Below are 11,984 nucleotides of genomic sequence, written 5' to 3'. Positions count from 1 at the left end.
GTCGGACTCGACTGAAGCGACTTAGCAGCAGCAGCATTACGAAGATTGGCCTAGAGGGGGCGCGCTTCCGCAGGTAGAAGCGTAGCCTGGAGACGCTTCGCGCGCAGACAGGCCATCAGTACGCAGGCGCAGAGGACCCAAGGCGCGGCTTAATATCTTGCGGAGGGATAATTTGCGAAGAGAAGGCGTGCCTCAATCAAATTACCTCTCATTGATTTGCCTCTGTCTCTGAGGGCGTGGCCCCTTCTCGGAATCAGGGCCGGCAGAACCTAGCTCTCTCGCAGTTTATAGGCATAGCTTAGGGCGGGCTCTTGAATCACCCCTCAATGATTGGTCGCCTCACTCGGAGGGCGTGGCCCGGCTATCAGTCTATCCGCGGTTCGGTCACTTCCTGTGGAGTTTCCCCAACCCGAGGAGGAGGGGGAAGAGGGCGGTCGTCCGGGGTTAGGTTGAGGGGGTTGTTGGTCCGTTCTGGGCGGGGGATGACTCACGGCCCATCCCATCTCCCCGACGCCGTCCGCCCGCGCAGAGCTCTCTCCATGGCTTAGCGGAGGAGGCGGTGGCGAGCGGGGGAGGGGACTCTTAATTTGTTAGGGGGACCGGGCCGAGGCCCGACCGGCCTTGCAGGGCTCACCCGGGGCCGGGCGTCATGTCTCATGCGGCCGAGCCAGCTCGGGACGGCGTAGAGGCCAGCGCGGAGGGCCCTCGAGCCGTGTTCCTGTTGTTGGAGGACCGCAGGCCGGCCGACTCAGCCCAGCTGCTCAGGTGCGGGGCCGCCTGGGGCCGGTAGTGCTAACTGGGGTTCCTGGGGGCCTAATCTTGGGGCAGCGGGGGCCAAAGACTGTGATTGGAGGCCCTTGGGCTAGACTTGGAGGACGTCTGGGCGCCCGACTTGGGGGGGCACTTAAGGAATCTGGCGGTGGCTTGCTTGAACTGAAGCTTAAAGGAGTCTTGGAAGTGCATTAAGGGAGGCCTGGTTCAGATTTGGGTGGCCTCTTGACTAGGTCTAACAGGGGCTGATTCTGTTGTGTCCAGAAACTAGTCTAAGGTTGCTGAGCTTTGAGTACTGAGACTCTGACTAGAGGCTGAATTTGGGGTCTTTGAGTCGGGTATGAGGGGACACTCTGAGGTGAGGCACTCACTGATTTGAAGGGACTTTTTCCCTCTGGGAAGGGCTCCTGGAAGAGAGATGTACCGTCTTGGGAGCTTGATGACTCCCAGTGGCTGGTTGCTGGAGGCTGTGTTTGAGGATAACATGACTCTAAAGGGATTTGGGGGTATCTCGAATATACTGCGTGGAACCATCCTTGTGAGTGTGTGAGTGAACAAGAAAAGCAACATTAGTCAAGACTTGATCAGAATAATCCCCTCACCTGCCCACCCATCCAGCTGGGTAGTGGAAGAGCCGTCTTCCCAACACCCCTATAGGGGCTCAAATGGGAGACAGACAGGCAATGGAGATGGTGCCACCTCTTATCTCAGAGAAGGCCTCAGACCTTATTTCGGAATCCAGAGGAGGGTCTTGTTCCTACTACTGCCTGCCCTAGTCTCTCAGCCAGCCCTTTTCAACCCCTACACACACACAGACAGTTTTTGTGTGTTTTTTTTTTTTTTTAAATCTTACCTTTCCAGACTGTCTCTCCAGCCCTGGAGACAATCTTGAATCTGACCCTAGAGCTCGAATGAGCACCAATTGCACCATCCTTGCCTAGGTGGATCTTCTCTGACATCTTAGCCTCACTTCCATCAGAGGGCCTGGAAGCCCCAGCCCTCTTTGTGTATACCCTGCCTATCCCAGCCCTAGTGCCCACCTCTTCCAACTTCTGTGCAATGGATGTGTGAGCATGGGAGGGGGCTTTGCATACTTTCTGCCTTGGGATTGTGCTGAGCTCAGCGGCTCCCTGAGCTTCCTCTTCCCGGCTTCCTGGGTGGTTTTAGGGCCCCAACTGTGGGTGAGGAAAGGGAGGAAGACAGATTCTTGGGGAGGGGCAAGAATTCTTGTCAAGTGAAGTCAATGACAATTTCAGGATTCTAAATCTTTGACTAAATTCAAGGATGCATATCCATCTGTCTATATGTTAATGTCCCTCATACATTAGGGTCTTGCACCCAGCATGGAGGGTTGAGTAGGAGCCTTTCCATAAATCAATTAACCATCTTCTGATGTCTTTATAACAACTTAGAGCATCACAGTAGTGGCACTAGTTGAAGGGGAGGTGTGTTCGTGGCTTCTCATTTTGTGTGTCAGCGGGTTTTGGTATTGGAGGTGTGTTTGTGTTTTGATTTATTCAAAAAACTGGAGAGGGCTGGGCAGGCTCCTCTGACCAAGAAAAAAATGTTCATATAAAGCGGATCATCCGCCCAAATTCTCCCTCTTTTAAATACAGATTGTTGGACCGAGGGGAGTCTGTTATTCGCATCTTGTTTTTGGATGCCTATTCGCATCCCACAAACTCTGGGGCAAGGTTGGTGGGGTGGCGGTGGGGCTCATTTGCAAAGTGGTGGATCCTTCAGTAAAGTGAATCAGCTACCCCAGTTCTCTTTGTGATGCATTCAGTTTGTGTTACAATAGACTGTTCTGCAGAGGGATGACCCTACTTGGACCAACGTGGGCTCACTTTCAGCAGCTAGGAAAACAGTGGGGGACTGTGGGGGCTGGGTGAACTCTGAATGCAGAGTCAGGAATCCCTCAAAGTGAATTGTCACTCCTAAATTCTTCATTTCTATTTTCCTGAAACCCAGGTTGTACACGTGATTGTTAGATCGAGGAGCTGGGATCCAGGCTTATTATTTTGAATCTTAAGGAACTATGGGTAACACGGAGCAAAAGAGAGCGGGGAGGGAAGAAGACCTGGGAATTCATGGTGGTGGTTTTAGCAAAGTGGCGGAACGCGAAGGCTACACTCGGTTCTCCTCTCTCCTGGTGTGTGCTTCTGTTCTGTCTCTCTCTCTCTCTCTGTGCGTGTGTGTATGTGTCTCTGTCTGTCTTAGGGGAATGATGTCTGCATAAAATCACTGACCATTACCCCTGCCTTTTCCCCACCCTCAGCCTGAACTCTTTGCTTCCGGAGTCCGGGATTGTTGCTGACATCGAGTTAGAAAACGTCCTTGATCCTGACAGCTTCTACGAGCTCAAAAGCCCACCCCTATCGCTACGCTCAAGGTATGTCTCCTCTGACTTCCCCTCCCGATTCCTCAGGCACCTCCATCCCCTCTTGATGGGCAGAGGTCTCAGTGCCAGCCCAGCCCATTCTCTCACCAGCCTAAACTTTTCAGAGAGTAAAATTAAAAGCCAGAAAGAGCATGTAAAAAGCAGGAGGCCAAACTAGGATTCCAGTATCTCAGACAAAATGTCCTCTGCTTCCTCCCGTCCCACCTGCTCATCCATTCATAGATAGAAATTGCGCGTGCCTGGAGTTCCCAGACCTGGGGCGTGGCATGCTTAAGTCCAGCCCCCAAGTGGGTGGAGCCGTTCCCCAAATCCCTGGTCGTCCTTCCTCATAACTCCACGAATTCACTCCCCTCGCCCTTTAAGAACCCCTGCTGGTGTCTTCTTTCCCCCCAAGCTTGCAAGTCGAAATGTGCTGAGTCATGGGCCTGGGCTCTAAGAGAGGGGAGGGGACCTGGAAGAGGGGCAGGAAGAGAGGATTGTGAAATCTCCTTTTCAAGACTGACTAGCTCCTGGGACCAGAGGCCCAAGCAGGGAAGAAGAAGGGCTTTCGGTTGCCCGGAAGCCTGATGCCCACCCCCAGGAGATCAGGGAGTATGTCCAGCCCGAAATAGAGCTTAGGAGCCTTCTGTGCCACAGTCTTAATTCTGTTTCTTTCAGCTCTTCTTTAAATCGCTCCCAGAGCTGAACAGTGGTATCTCAGCTCAATATATGAACAGGCCCCAGTCCTGGCTTCACCCTAAGGACTGAGGGCTAAAGTTGCCCCAGCAGACTGTGAGCCCTGAGTGTGGCGACTGGGTCTGGTTCCTGTATCTCCCCTCTATGTTGTGGCCTCTGGAGGTGGAGAACAGGCCAGGTTCTTCTGTCTGCTCCCTCCCCCTGTGACTCCTTAGGCTGGGAGCTGAGACTTTTAGCTTACCTGTGGACCCGTATTTCCCATTCCACAGCCTCCCAATATCACTGCAGGCCACACCAGCCACCCCAGCTACACTGTCTGCATCATCTTCTGCCGAGGGCTCCAGGACCCCTGCCATGTCGTCGTCGTCTTCATCACGGGTCTTGCTGCGGCAGCAGCTAATGAGGGCCCAGGCCCAGGAACAGGAGAGGCGTGAGCGTCGGGAACAGGCCTCTTCCTTCCCTAGTCCTGCACCTGCCTCTCCCGCCATCTCTGTGGTTGGCGTCTCTGCTGGGGGCCACACACTGGGTCGTCCTCCCCCAGCTCAGGTGCCCAGGGAGGTGCTCAAGGTAAGGCCACATCCAGAGGCCCTGGGAGGGGCTCCTGGTGACTGAGGATTGGCCCTGGTGGCTTTGGGGTGAGGTCCTAGGGGCTCTAAAAGAGGGTCTCAGGTACTGGTAAAAGCGGGCTGTGCTAGTGTCCCACTGTGCTTTGGGTTTCCAAGGTGTTCCCGTGGAGTTGTGAGGGGTTCTTGGGGGCCATAGGATGTCTTGGTGGCCCATGGAGGTGCACGAGTGCCCTGGAGTCTGTGAAGTGACTCAGTAGGAAGCACTTTGTGTCTGGCGATGCATTAGGAGTTCTTTGGCATTGGAGTGTCTTGGGAAGCCATGTGTGTGGTTCCCAGGTTTGTTAAGCGGGGTCAGAGACTTTGCAGACGTGGGGAGTCTTGGGGACTGTGACAAGCTGCTCCAGAAGCTGAAGGAGTCTGCCAGCCTTGGGTAGATCTTGGGGGGCTGTGCAGGCTCTCTGAGAGAGGGAGTTTGGGTCCTAGGGGAGAGTTACCAGTGTTTGGGGGTTGGGGGAGGGTTCTCAGATTCTGGGCCTGGCTTGCCATCCTGAGGCTAGAAACAGATGACTTCTGGGAGGCAAACTGGAGCTCAGAGTTGCTCTTTCTGAGCCCTGTTCTGCCTTGTTCCCTCCTACCCTGTCTCCCTTTTATTCCACAGGTGCAGACCCATCTGGAGAACCCAACACGCTATCATCTACAGCAGGCGCGCCGACAGCAGGTGAAACAGTACCTGTCCACCACACTTGGGCCCAAGCTGGCTTCCCAGGCCCTCACCCCACCACCAGGGGGTGCTAGTGCCCAGCCGCTCCCCACCCCCGAGGCTGCCCACGCTCCTGGCCCCACCAGCAGTGCTCCCAACAGCCCCATGGCGCTGCTCACCATCGGGTCTAGCTCAGAGAAGGAGGTGAGTGGCTGCAGACGACCCTCACATGTTCCCCCTACCCCAGCTTCTTCTAATGCTCCTCTGTATTTCTCCCAGATTGACGATGTCATCGATGAGATCATTAGCTTGGAGTCCAGTTACAATGATGAGATGCTCAGCTATCTGCCTGGAGGCAACACGGGGCTGCAGCTCCCTAGCACAGTAAGGCCCTAAGAGGGGAGGTTGGTCTAAAAATTTGTGTGTGTCTCTGTCCCTGAGGGATAGCTTACGTACACCCAAGCTGGCTACATATAAGAGATTCTCACGTTGAATTGTACTGAGATAGAGTGTGGGGGCTGGATGATAAGAACGGGGCACATCAGTGCCCTGGGGCCACGTTGGACTGCACAAACAAGTTGACTTTGTAGATTTTGATACATACACAGTGGGAACTTTATGGACATATTAGGGTATACCAAAGCACTCAAGCTTCACTGTGAGAAAAAAGAAGAGGAGGACTCTTGTAGCATTTTGAATGTATTAAGATATTCAGATCAAGAGGACATACACAGACCATGAAGTGATTGGAACATGATATGCCAAAGGTAGCCAGATTTGATGTACTTGGACCTTGAAGTAATTAGAACGTACCACATCTCTTACAGTGAACTGTGCCAAGAGGCTGGGTCCTTGTAAAGATTGGATAAAGCTTTCTAGAGTAAGAGATGTACCAGTGAACTATAACATTCTGGTTTTGAACATTCCAAGAGTCCCATAACTCGCTTTGGGACATAGCAAGTGGTTATAGCTTTACTTCTTTCCAGCTCATCAAGAGGATAGAAACGCGTGTAAAAATGGTATCAATTTATCAGAATTTTTCATTGATTTGGACAATAGCTAAAGATTGGGATTTATATTAGACAGATCCAGTGGACTAGTGAGGGGGTTTCAAGAAATGAAAACTCATCAAGAGGTGGGACTGATCGCTTATGGATTAGTTTCTTGCCCTAGAAATCCCGAGATCAGAATGTACAAGATGTTAGAGTCAGGACCTTGGTGAATAGCAGCTGGAGATTGTATGTAATGTGATGCAATGCAATCACAGCAAAAGACTGGAGATTGGGCTGGGGAACTTTCCAGAAGGCCAGATTTGGGGTGAAATATTGCCATGACAATTTCCCAAGGTCTGAGAAGACTGGGTTGGAGTGTTTCAAGAATGCTGAATTGGAATGTCATGCTAGGAGGGGCTGAAATGTTGCATTGGAGCTGATAAAGACCTGAGAAGGGTGGTTTTCTGGCACTTCTCTTCAGAGCCAGCCCTGGGGTTTGGGAGAGAAGCTTCAGAAGTCTCCAGGGGATTGGAGGGGCAATGGGGTCACCATGAACAGGCCAGGCAGGGTCCAGTCCCCCTGCAAAGCAGGGTAGGACCCCTTGACCCTGTCCTCCCTGTGAGTCACCGTATGAAATTCCCTTGATGGAGAAGGAAGGGTTCCCACATGGAGCCAGGCAATCCTTGCATTGGGGGGGGGCCATCTTTGGGGTGTGTGGAGGGTCAGGAACTAGGTTTGGAGAAGAGGCCAAGCCTGGGGTCTGTTCCAACCATGGTTTTTCTGCTCACTCTGCCCACAGCTGCCTGTGTCGGGGAATCTGCTTGATGTGTACAATAATCAGGGCGTAGCCACGCCAGCCATCACTGTCAGCAACTCCTGTCCAGCTGAGCTGCCCAATATCAAACGGGAGATCTCTGGTAAGGAACAGGGTCTTGGCCCCATGCCATCATCCTTTACCCCAGGGCAAGCCCCATTTCTACCAGGTCTGGAGGTCAGGCCTGGTTATAGGGGAAGAAGGTTTAAACAGACAGTAATGGGGGCTGTTTGCCACCTTTGGCCATATGGCCTATGGTCCTGCTTTCAGTCCGCTTCCTCTTCTCTTGGGTCTAACAAATAGCCTGTCACCATGGCTTCTTTAAAAATCGTAAAAAGGATAGCACTTTGTAAGTAGTTACTTCCCCTGCCTGCGCCCACCAAAGCCTACCCCAGTGGCTACATGTGCTGCCCTCCATTGTCTGTCACCTTTCCCGGGCCCAGAAGCCCTGACCACTACCCCATCTCTTCCAGAGACGGAGGCCAAGGCCCTTTTGAAGGAACGGCAGAAGAAAGACAATCACAACCTGAGTGAGTGGGAGCATGTACCCCTGGCTGCGTGCCATGCAGCCCTGCTTCACTCTGCCCAGCCTTCCTTGAGCGGGTGGGGCTCTCCCTGCATCAGCCTCTCAACTCCCCAGTTTTTCTCCTTCCCTCCTCGGCCTATTGATGACTCTTCTTTCTTTCCCTTGCCTTCCAAGTTGAACGTCGCAGGCGATTCAACATTAACGACAGGATCAAGGAGTTGGGCACCCTCATCCCCAAGTCCAGTGACCCGTGAGTCTGGGCTGGGAACCCCAGGGCCAGTGGAAGGTGGGATAGGGGCCCCACTCCCTGAAAGTCATTCCCGGGTGGGCCTGCCCTAAATGGGAACCACCCAGGCAGTCCTACTCATGTGCCTTTTTCTCACCCAGCTTCCCTCACTCTGAGCAGGGTGGCAGCCCCTCACCATGTCCCAATCTAAATTTAGGTGCATGACATGGTCCATGTACCTCATCTAACCCCTGCATGAGTTTTCTGCTTATTTAGTACTTCTTTTATTTACTCAAGAAATGTATTCAGCTGCTTCTGCTTTGTGCCAGGTACCATGCTAGGCCCTGAGGATACCAGAGGGCACAAAACACACACAAGTCCCCGACCTCATGGAACTGATGTTTTAGTGGGGGCAGACAGCAAACAAGATAAATAAATCTGGTGGTTATGATGAGTGTGGTAGAAAGGAATGAAATATGGAAGGAAGAAGGGGGGAATGTTGGGAAGGTCACAGTTTGGGGTGAGGAGGGTGGGGACAGGGCAGGCCTCAGCTGGTGAGGAAACATTTGAATAAAGAGCCTGAGTAGGTGAGGCTGGAGCCATCTAGGTGTCTAGGGAAAAAGAGAGCTCAAGGTGGAGGGCAGAACTGAACTGGAGGCCCTGATGTGGGAATGATTTTCCATGTTCTAGGAGCATTGAAAAGCAAATGTGGCTGCAGGGAGATGAATCAGAGGGGGTCGATAAGAGAAGCAGTAAGGGATCAGGTCAGGGAGTCTCCTGGGTTTGGAGTGTGATGGGGCATCATTGGAGGGTTCCAGGCAGGTGGTTTTCATCTGAGCACGCCATACCCTTGATGGGCCTACACTTCAAGTTCCAGGCATGTGGCTGGGTGCTCCATCTACCTGCTGTAGTGCCCCTTTCAGCTCCGGAGAGACTCCATTCCCTTCTTTCCCAGCATTCCCTTCTTTCTTCCCCCTCGGGCTCCACAGGGAAATGCGCTGGAACAAGGGCACCATCCTAAAAGCCTCCGTGGATTACATCCGCAAGTTGCAGAAGGAGCAACAGCGCTCCAAAGACCTGGAGAGCCGGCAGCGATCCCTGGAGCAAGCCAACCGCAGCCTGCAGCTCCGAATCCAGGTCTGGAAGGAGGAGGCAGTAGCAGAGGTGGGGGTGGGGGGCTTCCTGAGGCAGAAGCAGAGGGAGAACAAGCCAGGATTTCCCCTCTGGGCATATTTGGGGGATCCCCAGGCTTCCTGACTCACATGTTGATGATGATGACGATCATAAGCAGTGATCATAACATTGTGCTAGTGCTAAGTTGCTTCAGTCATGTCCGGCTCTGACTCCATGGACTGTAGCCCTCCAGGCTCTTCTGTCCATGGGATTCTCCAGGCAAGAATACTGGAGTGGGTTGCCATGCCCTCCAGGGGATCTTCCCCACCCAGGGATCGAACCCATATCTTATGTCTCCTGCATTAGCAGGTGGGTTCTTTACCACTATCGCCACCTGGGAAGATTAGTCATAACATTAACAAGAATAATAATGAATATTGGCTAACAGATATGGTGTTTATCTTGTGCCATGAACTGTGACAAGAGCTTTCTCTCCATTTACTAAGTTAATACAACAATCCTGTGAGACAGGGACCATTATTATATCCATTTTATGGATTGGGACTCTCAGGCTCAGAGACAGATGGTAAGCAACTTGCCTAAAGTTATGCAACTAGTGAGTGGCAGAGGCTGAATTTGAACCTAGGCAGCCTACCCTTTTAACTCTTAAATCCCCTGCCTCTGAAGGACCTCTGAACCCCATCTTGTCCCACACCGCCCCCACCTATGTTTTGCAGGAGCTGGAGCTGCAGGCCCAGATCCATGGTCTGCCGGTGCCTCCCACCCCAGGGCTGCTCTCGCTGGCTGCAACTTCAGCCTCTGACAGTCTCAAGCCAGAGCAGCTGGATGTTGAAGAGGAAGGCAGGCCAGGCACAGCAATTTTTCATGCAACAGGGGGCCTTGCCCAAAGTGCTCCCCATCAGCAGCCGCCACCACCACCCTCAGATGCACTTCTGGACCTGCACTTTCCCAGCGACCACCTGGGGGATCTGGGGGACCCCTTCCATCTGGGGCTGGAGGACATTCTGATGGAGGAGGAGGAGGGGGTGGTGGGGGGACTGTCAGGGGGCACCCTGTCCCCACTGCGAGCTGCCTCTGATCCCCTGCTTTCTTCAGTATCCCCCGCAGTCTCCAAGGCCAGCAGTCGCCGCAGCAGCTTCAGCATGGAAGAGGAGTCCTGATCACGCCTCACCCCTCCCCTGGGACTTCCCCACCCAGGAAGGGAGGACCTGTCAGGATGAGGCCCCACCTTTTCCCCCACCTTTCCATGAGACTGCCCTGTCCAGGTGTACCCCGGGGAAAAGGAGACTTGATGAGGCCCCACCTCTTCCCCACAGGAAAGGCCAGTGCAGGTGTTCAGGCATGGAGAAGGTAGGGACATCAGGGCCTGTCTCCTGCAGATCACAGCCTGACCTTGTCCCGTGGCACCCGCCCTTGCCCAGGTGAGGGAAAGAAATGGGATGAGGTTGGCCCCTGGCCCCTAGGGACTGTCCTAGCTGGTTTCCTGGGATAAAGAGGTGTCTGGATACTGCTCCATCCCCTCTCTTGGAACCACCAGTCTAGTCCATCCTGGGAAGGAAGAGGAGTCAAAATGATGGCTGTCCCAGCTTAAGTGTTTAAGCCCTGTCCCTTCCCCTGTGAATCCTGCCCTGCCCAGGCAAGGAGCAGAAGTGAGGATTAGAGCCAGCCGCTTCACCTGGGAACTCAGTCCTGGCCTTGTAACAATGGAGGACTCAGGCCCTGCCCCTTCCCTATAGGAACAACTCAGCGCAGGTATTTCAGGTGTGGAGGAGTCAGTAAGATCAGGCAGCTTTGTGGACATCACAGTCTTTGTCTCTTAGCAATATCCCATCTAGCATTCCATACTGCAGGGAGGAGTGGTACTTAAGCTCCCCCCGAGCCCCCCCCCCACCCCATCTTAACCTGGGACCAACTTGATCTAACCTAAGAGGGCTTTAAGCTGGCCTTGCCCTTGAAGAAGGGGGCAGATCTTGAAATCTTGTGGGTTGACATTCCAGACCTAGATCAGCAGTGAGTGAGAGTTAGACCCCGCACCCTTAGGCAGAGTGTTGTTTTGTTCCTTTCAGCGGTAGACTGGAGAGGTGATGGAGATTAGGGAGTACTTGGTCCAGTTTTACACAATCAGCACCACAGTGTTCTTTTTCAACATGTAGAGGAACAGGATGAAGGAAGGGACCTTTCCAGGGAGTTCCCCAGCCCGGGAACAAGTGGAAGCCTATCCCACCAAGACAGAGGCATAGGGGGAGGATTGCAAAAGCATACATACCCACTCTTCTGTTTATCTGATTTTTTGACTCCCACCCCCTACTCAGAAGCTAAGTCACCCCCAACCTCTGGCCTCCACCCAGTTCTCCATTTGGAGAAATCCTCCCCATTTCAGAGTTATCAAGAGACACTCCCTGCTCATCCCCATCCCTCCCACACATATACCCAAGGTTGTCAGCTTTGAATTGTTGGGGCCATGCCCCGAGGAGGGTGTTCTGAGGGGTTTGTAAGTTTGTGATTAATAAATGCTAGGCGTGTTTGATGCGCTTTTAACTTTGGCAAAGAGTCTCCTGTCCTTGTTTTTGTCTGTGGAGTGAGCATGGCTCATGAAGGCCAGGAGGGAGAAAGGTTCTTGGAAGAAACAGATTTGAGAGGATGAATAAAAGAATTTAGGTAGAGGGGCTGGAGGAAAACAATGTACAAACAAAATCAGTCCTCAACTATCTGCCTGGCAGCTGGTTGCAATGTTGTACCCAATTTATTGTTCTAAGGAATTTTTATCAAGATAGTACTGGTTCCAATTCCTATTTCATGTTTTAAGAAACACAGATTAAGAATTTAAGAACTATCTGAAGATACACAACTGGTAAATGGATGAAGAGCTTAATGGTAAAGTTAGGTAAGTGAGGGCTCTGGTTTGAAAAATGTCACGGAGGACAGACGAGCCAAAAGAGATTTTCTTGCAAGTTCACTTTTGAAACAAAAATATATGATGATATCTACTGGAAAACAGTAGAAGTATTCCAGATGGTGAAAATGGCAAAGACAAAAACCGTAAAGGTAGAGGAATAAGCAGACAACTTGGTTTTGGAACAGATGTTGACATTGGGGGGGGGGGCGGATTTAAATGGAAGTGAAGACACAAGTATCTTAGGTTGGGAAAAAATACTCTTGGGATTTCTCAACCTAACTGA

General features: G+C 52.4%; 1 protein-coding gene across 5 annotated transcripts; it reads left to right on the top strand.

The window, feature by feature from the left end:
* Positions 1-367: 367 nt before the first annotated feature.
* On the top strand, positions 368-11,353 carry TFE3 (transcription factor binding to IGHM enhancer 3). Of its 5 annotated transcripts, none has more exons than XM_055564109.1 (10): positions 368-765; positions 3,050-3,163; positions 4,117-4,414; positions 5,072-5,317; positions 5,393-5,497; positions 6,905-7,022; positions 7,393-7,449; positions 7,620-7,695; positions 8,661-8,808; positions 9,522-11,353. In XM_055564109.1, exons 1-10 carry the CDS (start codon positions 650-652, stop codon positions 9,963-9,965), a joined length of 1,722 nt encoding a protein of 573 aa, XP_055420084.1. In that variant the 5' UTR covers positions 368-649; the 3' UTR covers positions 9,966-11,353. The 5 variants fall into 5 exon arrangements, with proteins under 5 accessions (XP_055420084.1, XP_055420086.1, XP_055420085.1 ...); XM_055564111.1 differs by adding an exon at positions 2,743-2,813 and having other exon boundaries at positions 4,136-4,414; positions 5,072-5,497; XM_055564110.1 differs by adding an exon at positions 2,743-2,813 and having other exon boundaries at positions 5,072-5,497.
* Positions 11,354-11,984: the final 631 nt, after the last annotated feature.

Source organism: Bubalus kerabau, chromosome X, assembly GCF_029407905.1.
Source record: "Bubalus kerabau isolate K-KA32 ecotype Philippines breed swamp buffalo chromosome X, PCC_UOA_SB_1v2, whole genome shotgun sequence".
NCBI lineage: Eukaryota > Metazoa > Chordata > Mammalia > Artiodactyla > Bovidae > Bubalus > Bubalus kerabau.
This window is presented reverse-complemented; position numbering and strand designations above follow the sequence as displayed.

Coding starts and splice junctions, on each gene's coding strand:
- TFE3 (XM_055564108.1), top strand. CDS start 650: ATGTCTCATGCGGCCGAGCCAGCTCGGGACGGCGTAGAGGCCAGCGCG. Junction 7,023..7,392: donor TATCAAACGGGAGATCTCTG/GTAAGGAACAGG, acceptor CATCTCTTCCAG/AGACGGAGGCCAAGGCCCTT. Junction 8,809..9,521: donor GCCTGCAGCTCCGAATCCAG/GTCTGGAAGGAG, acceptor TATGTTTTGCAG/GAGCTGGAGCTGCAGGCCCA.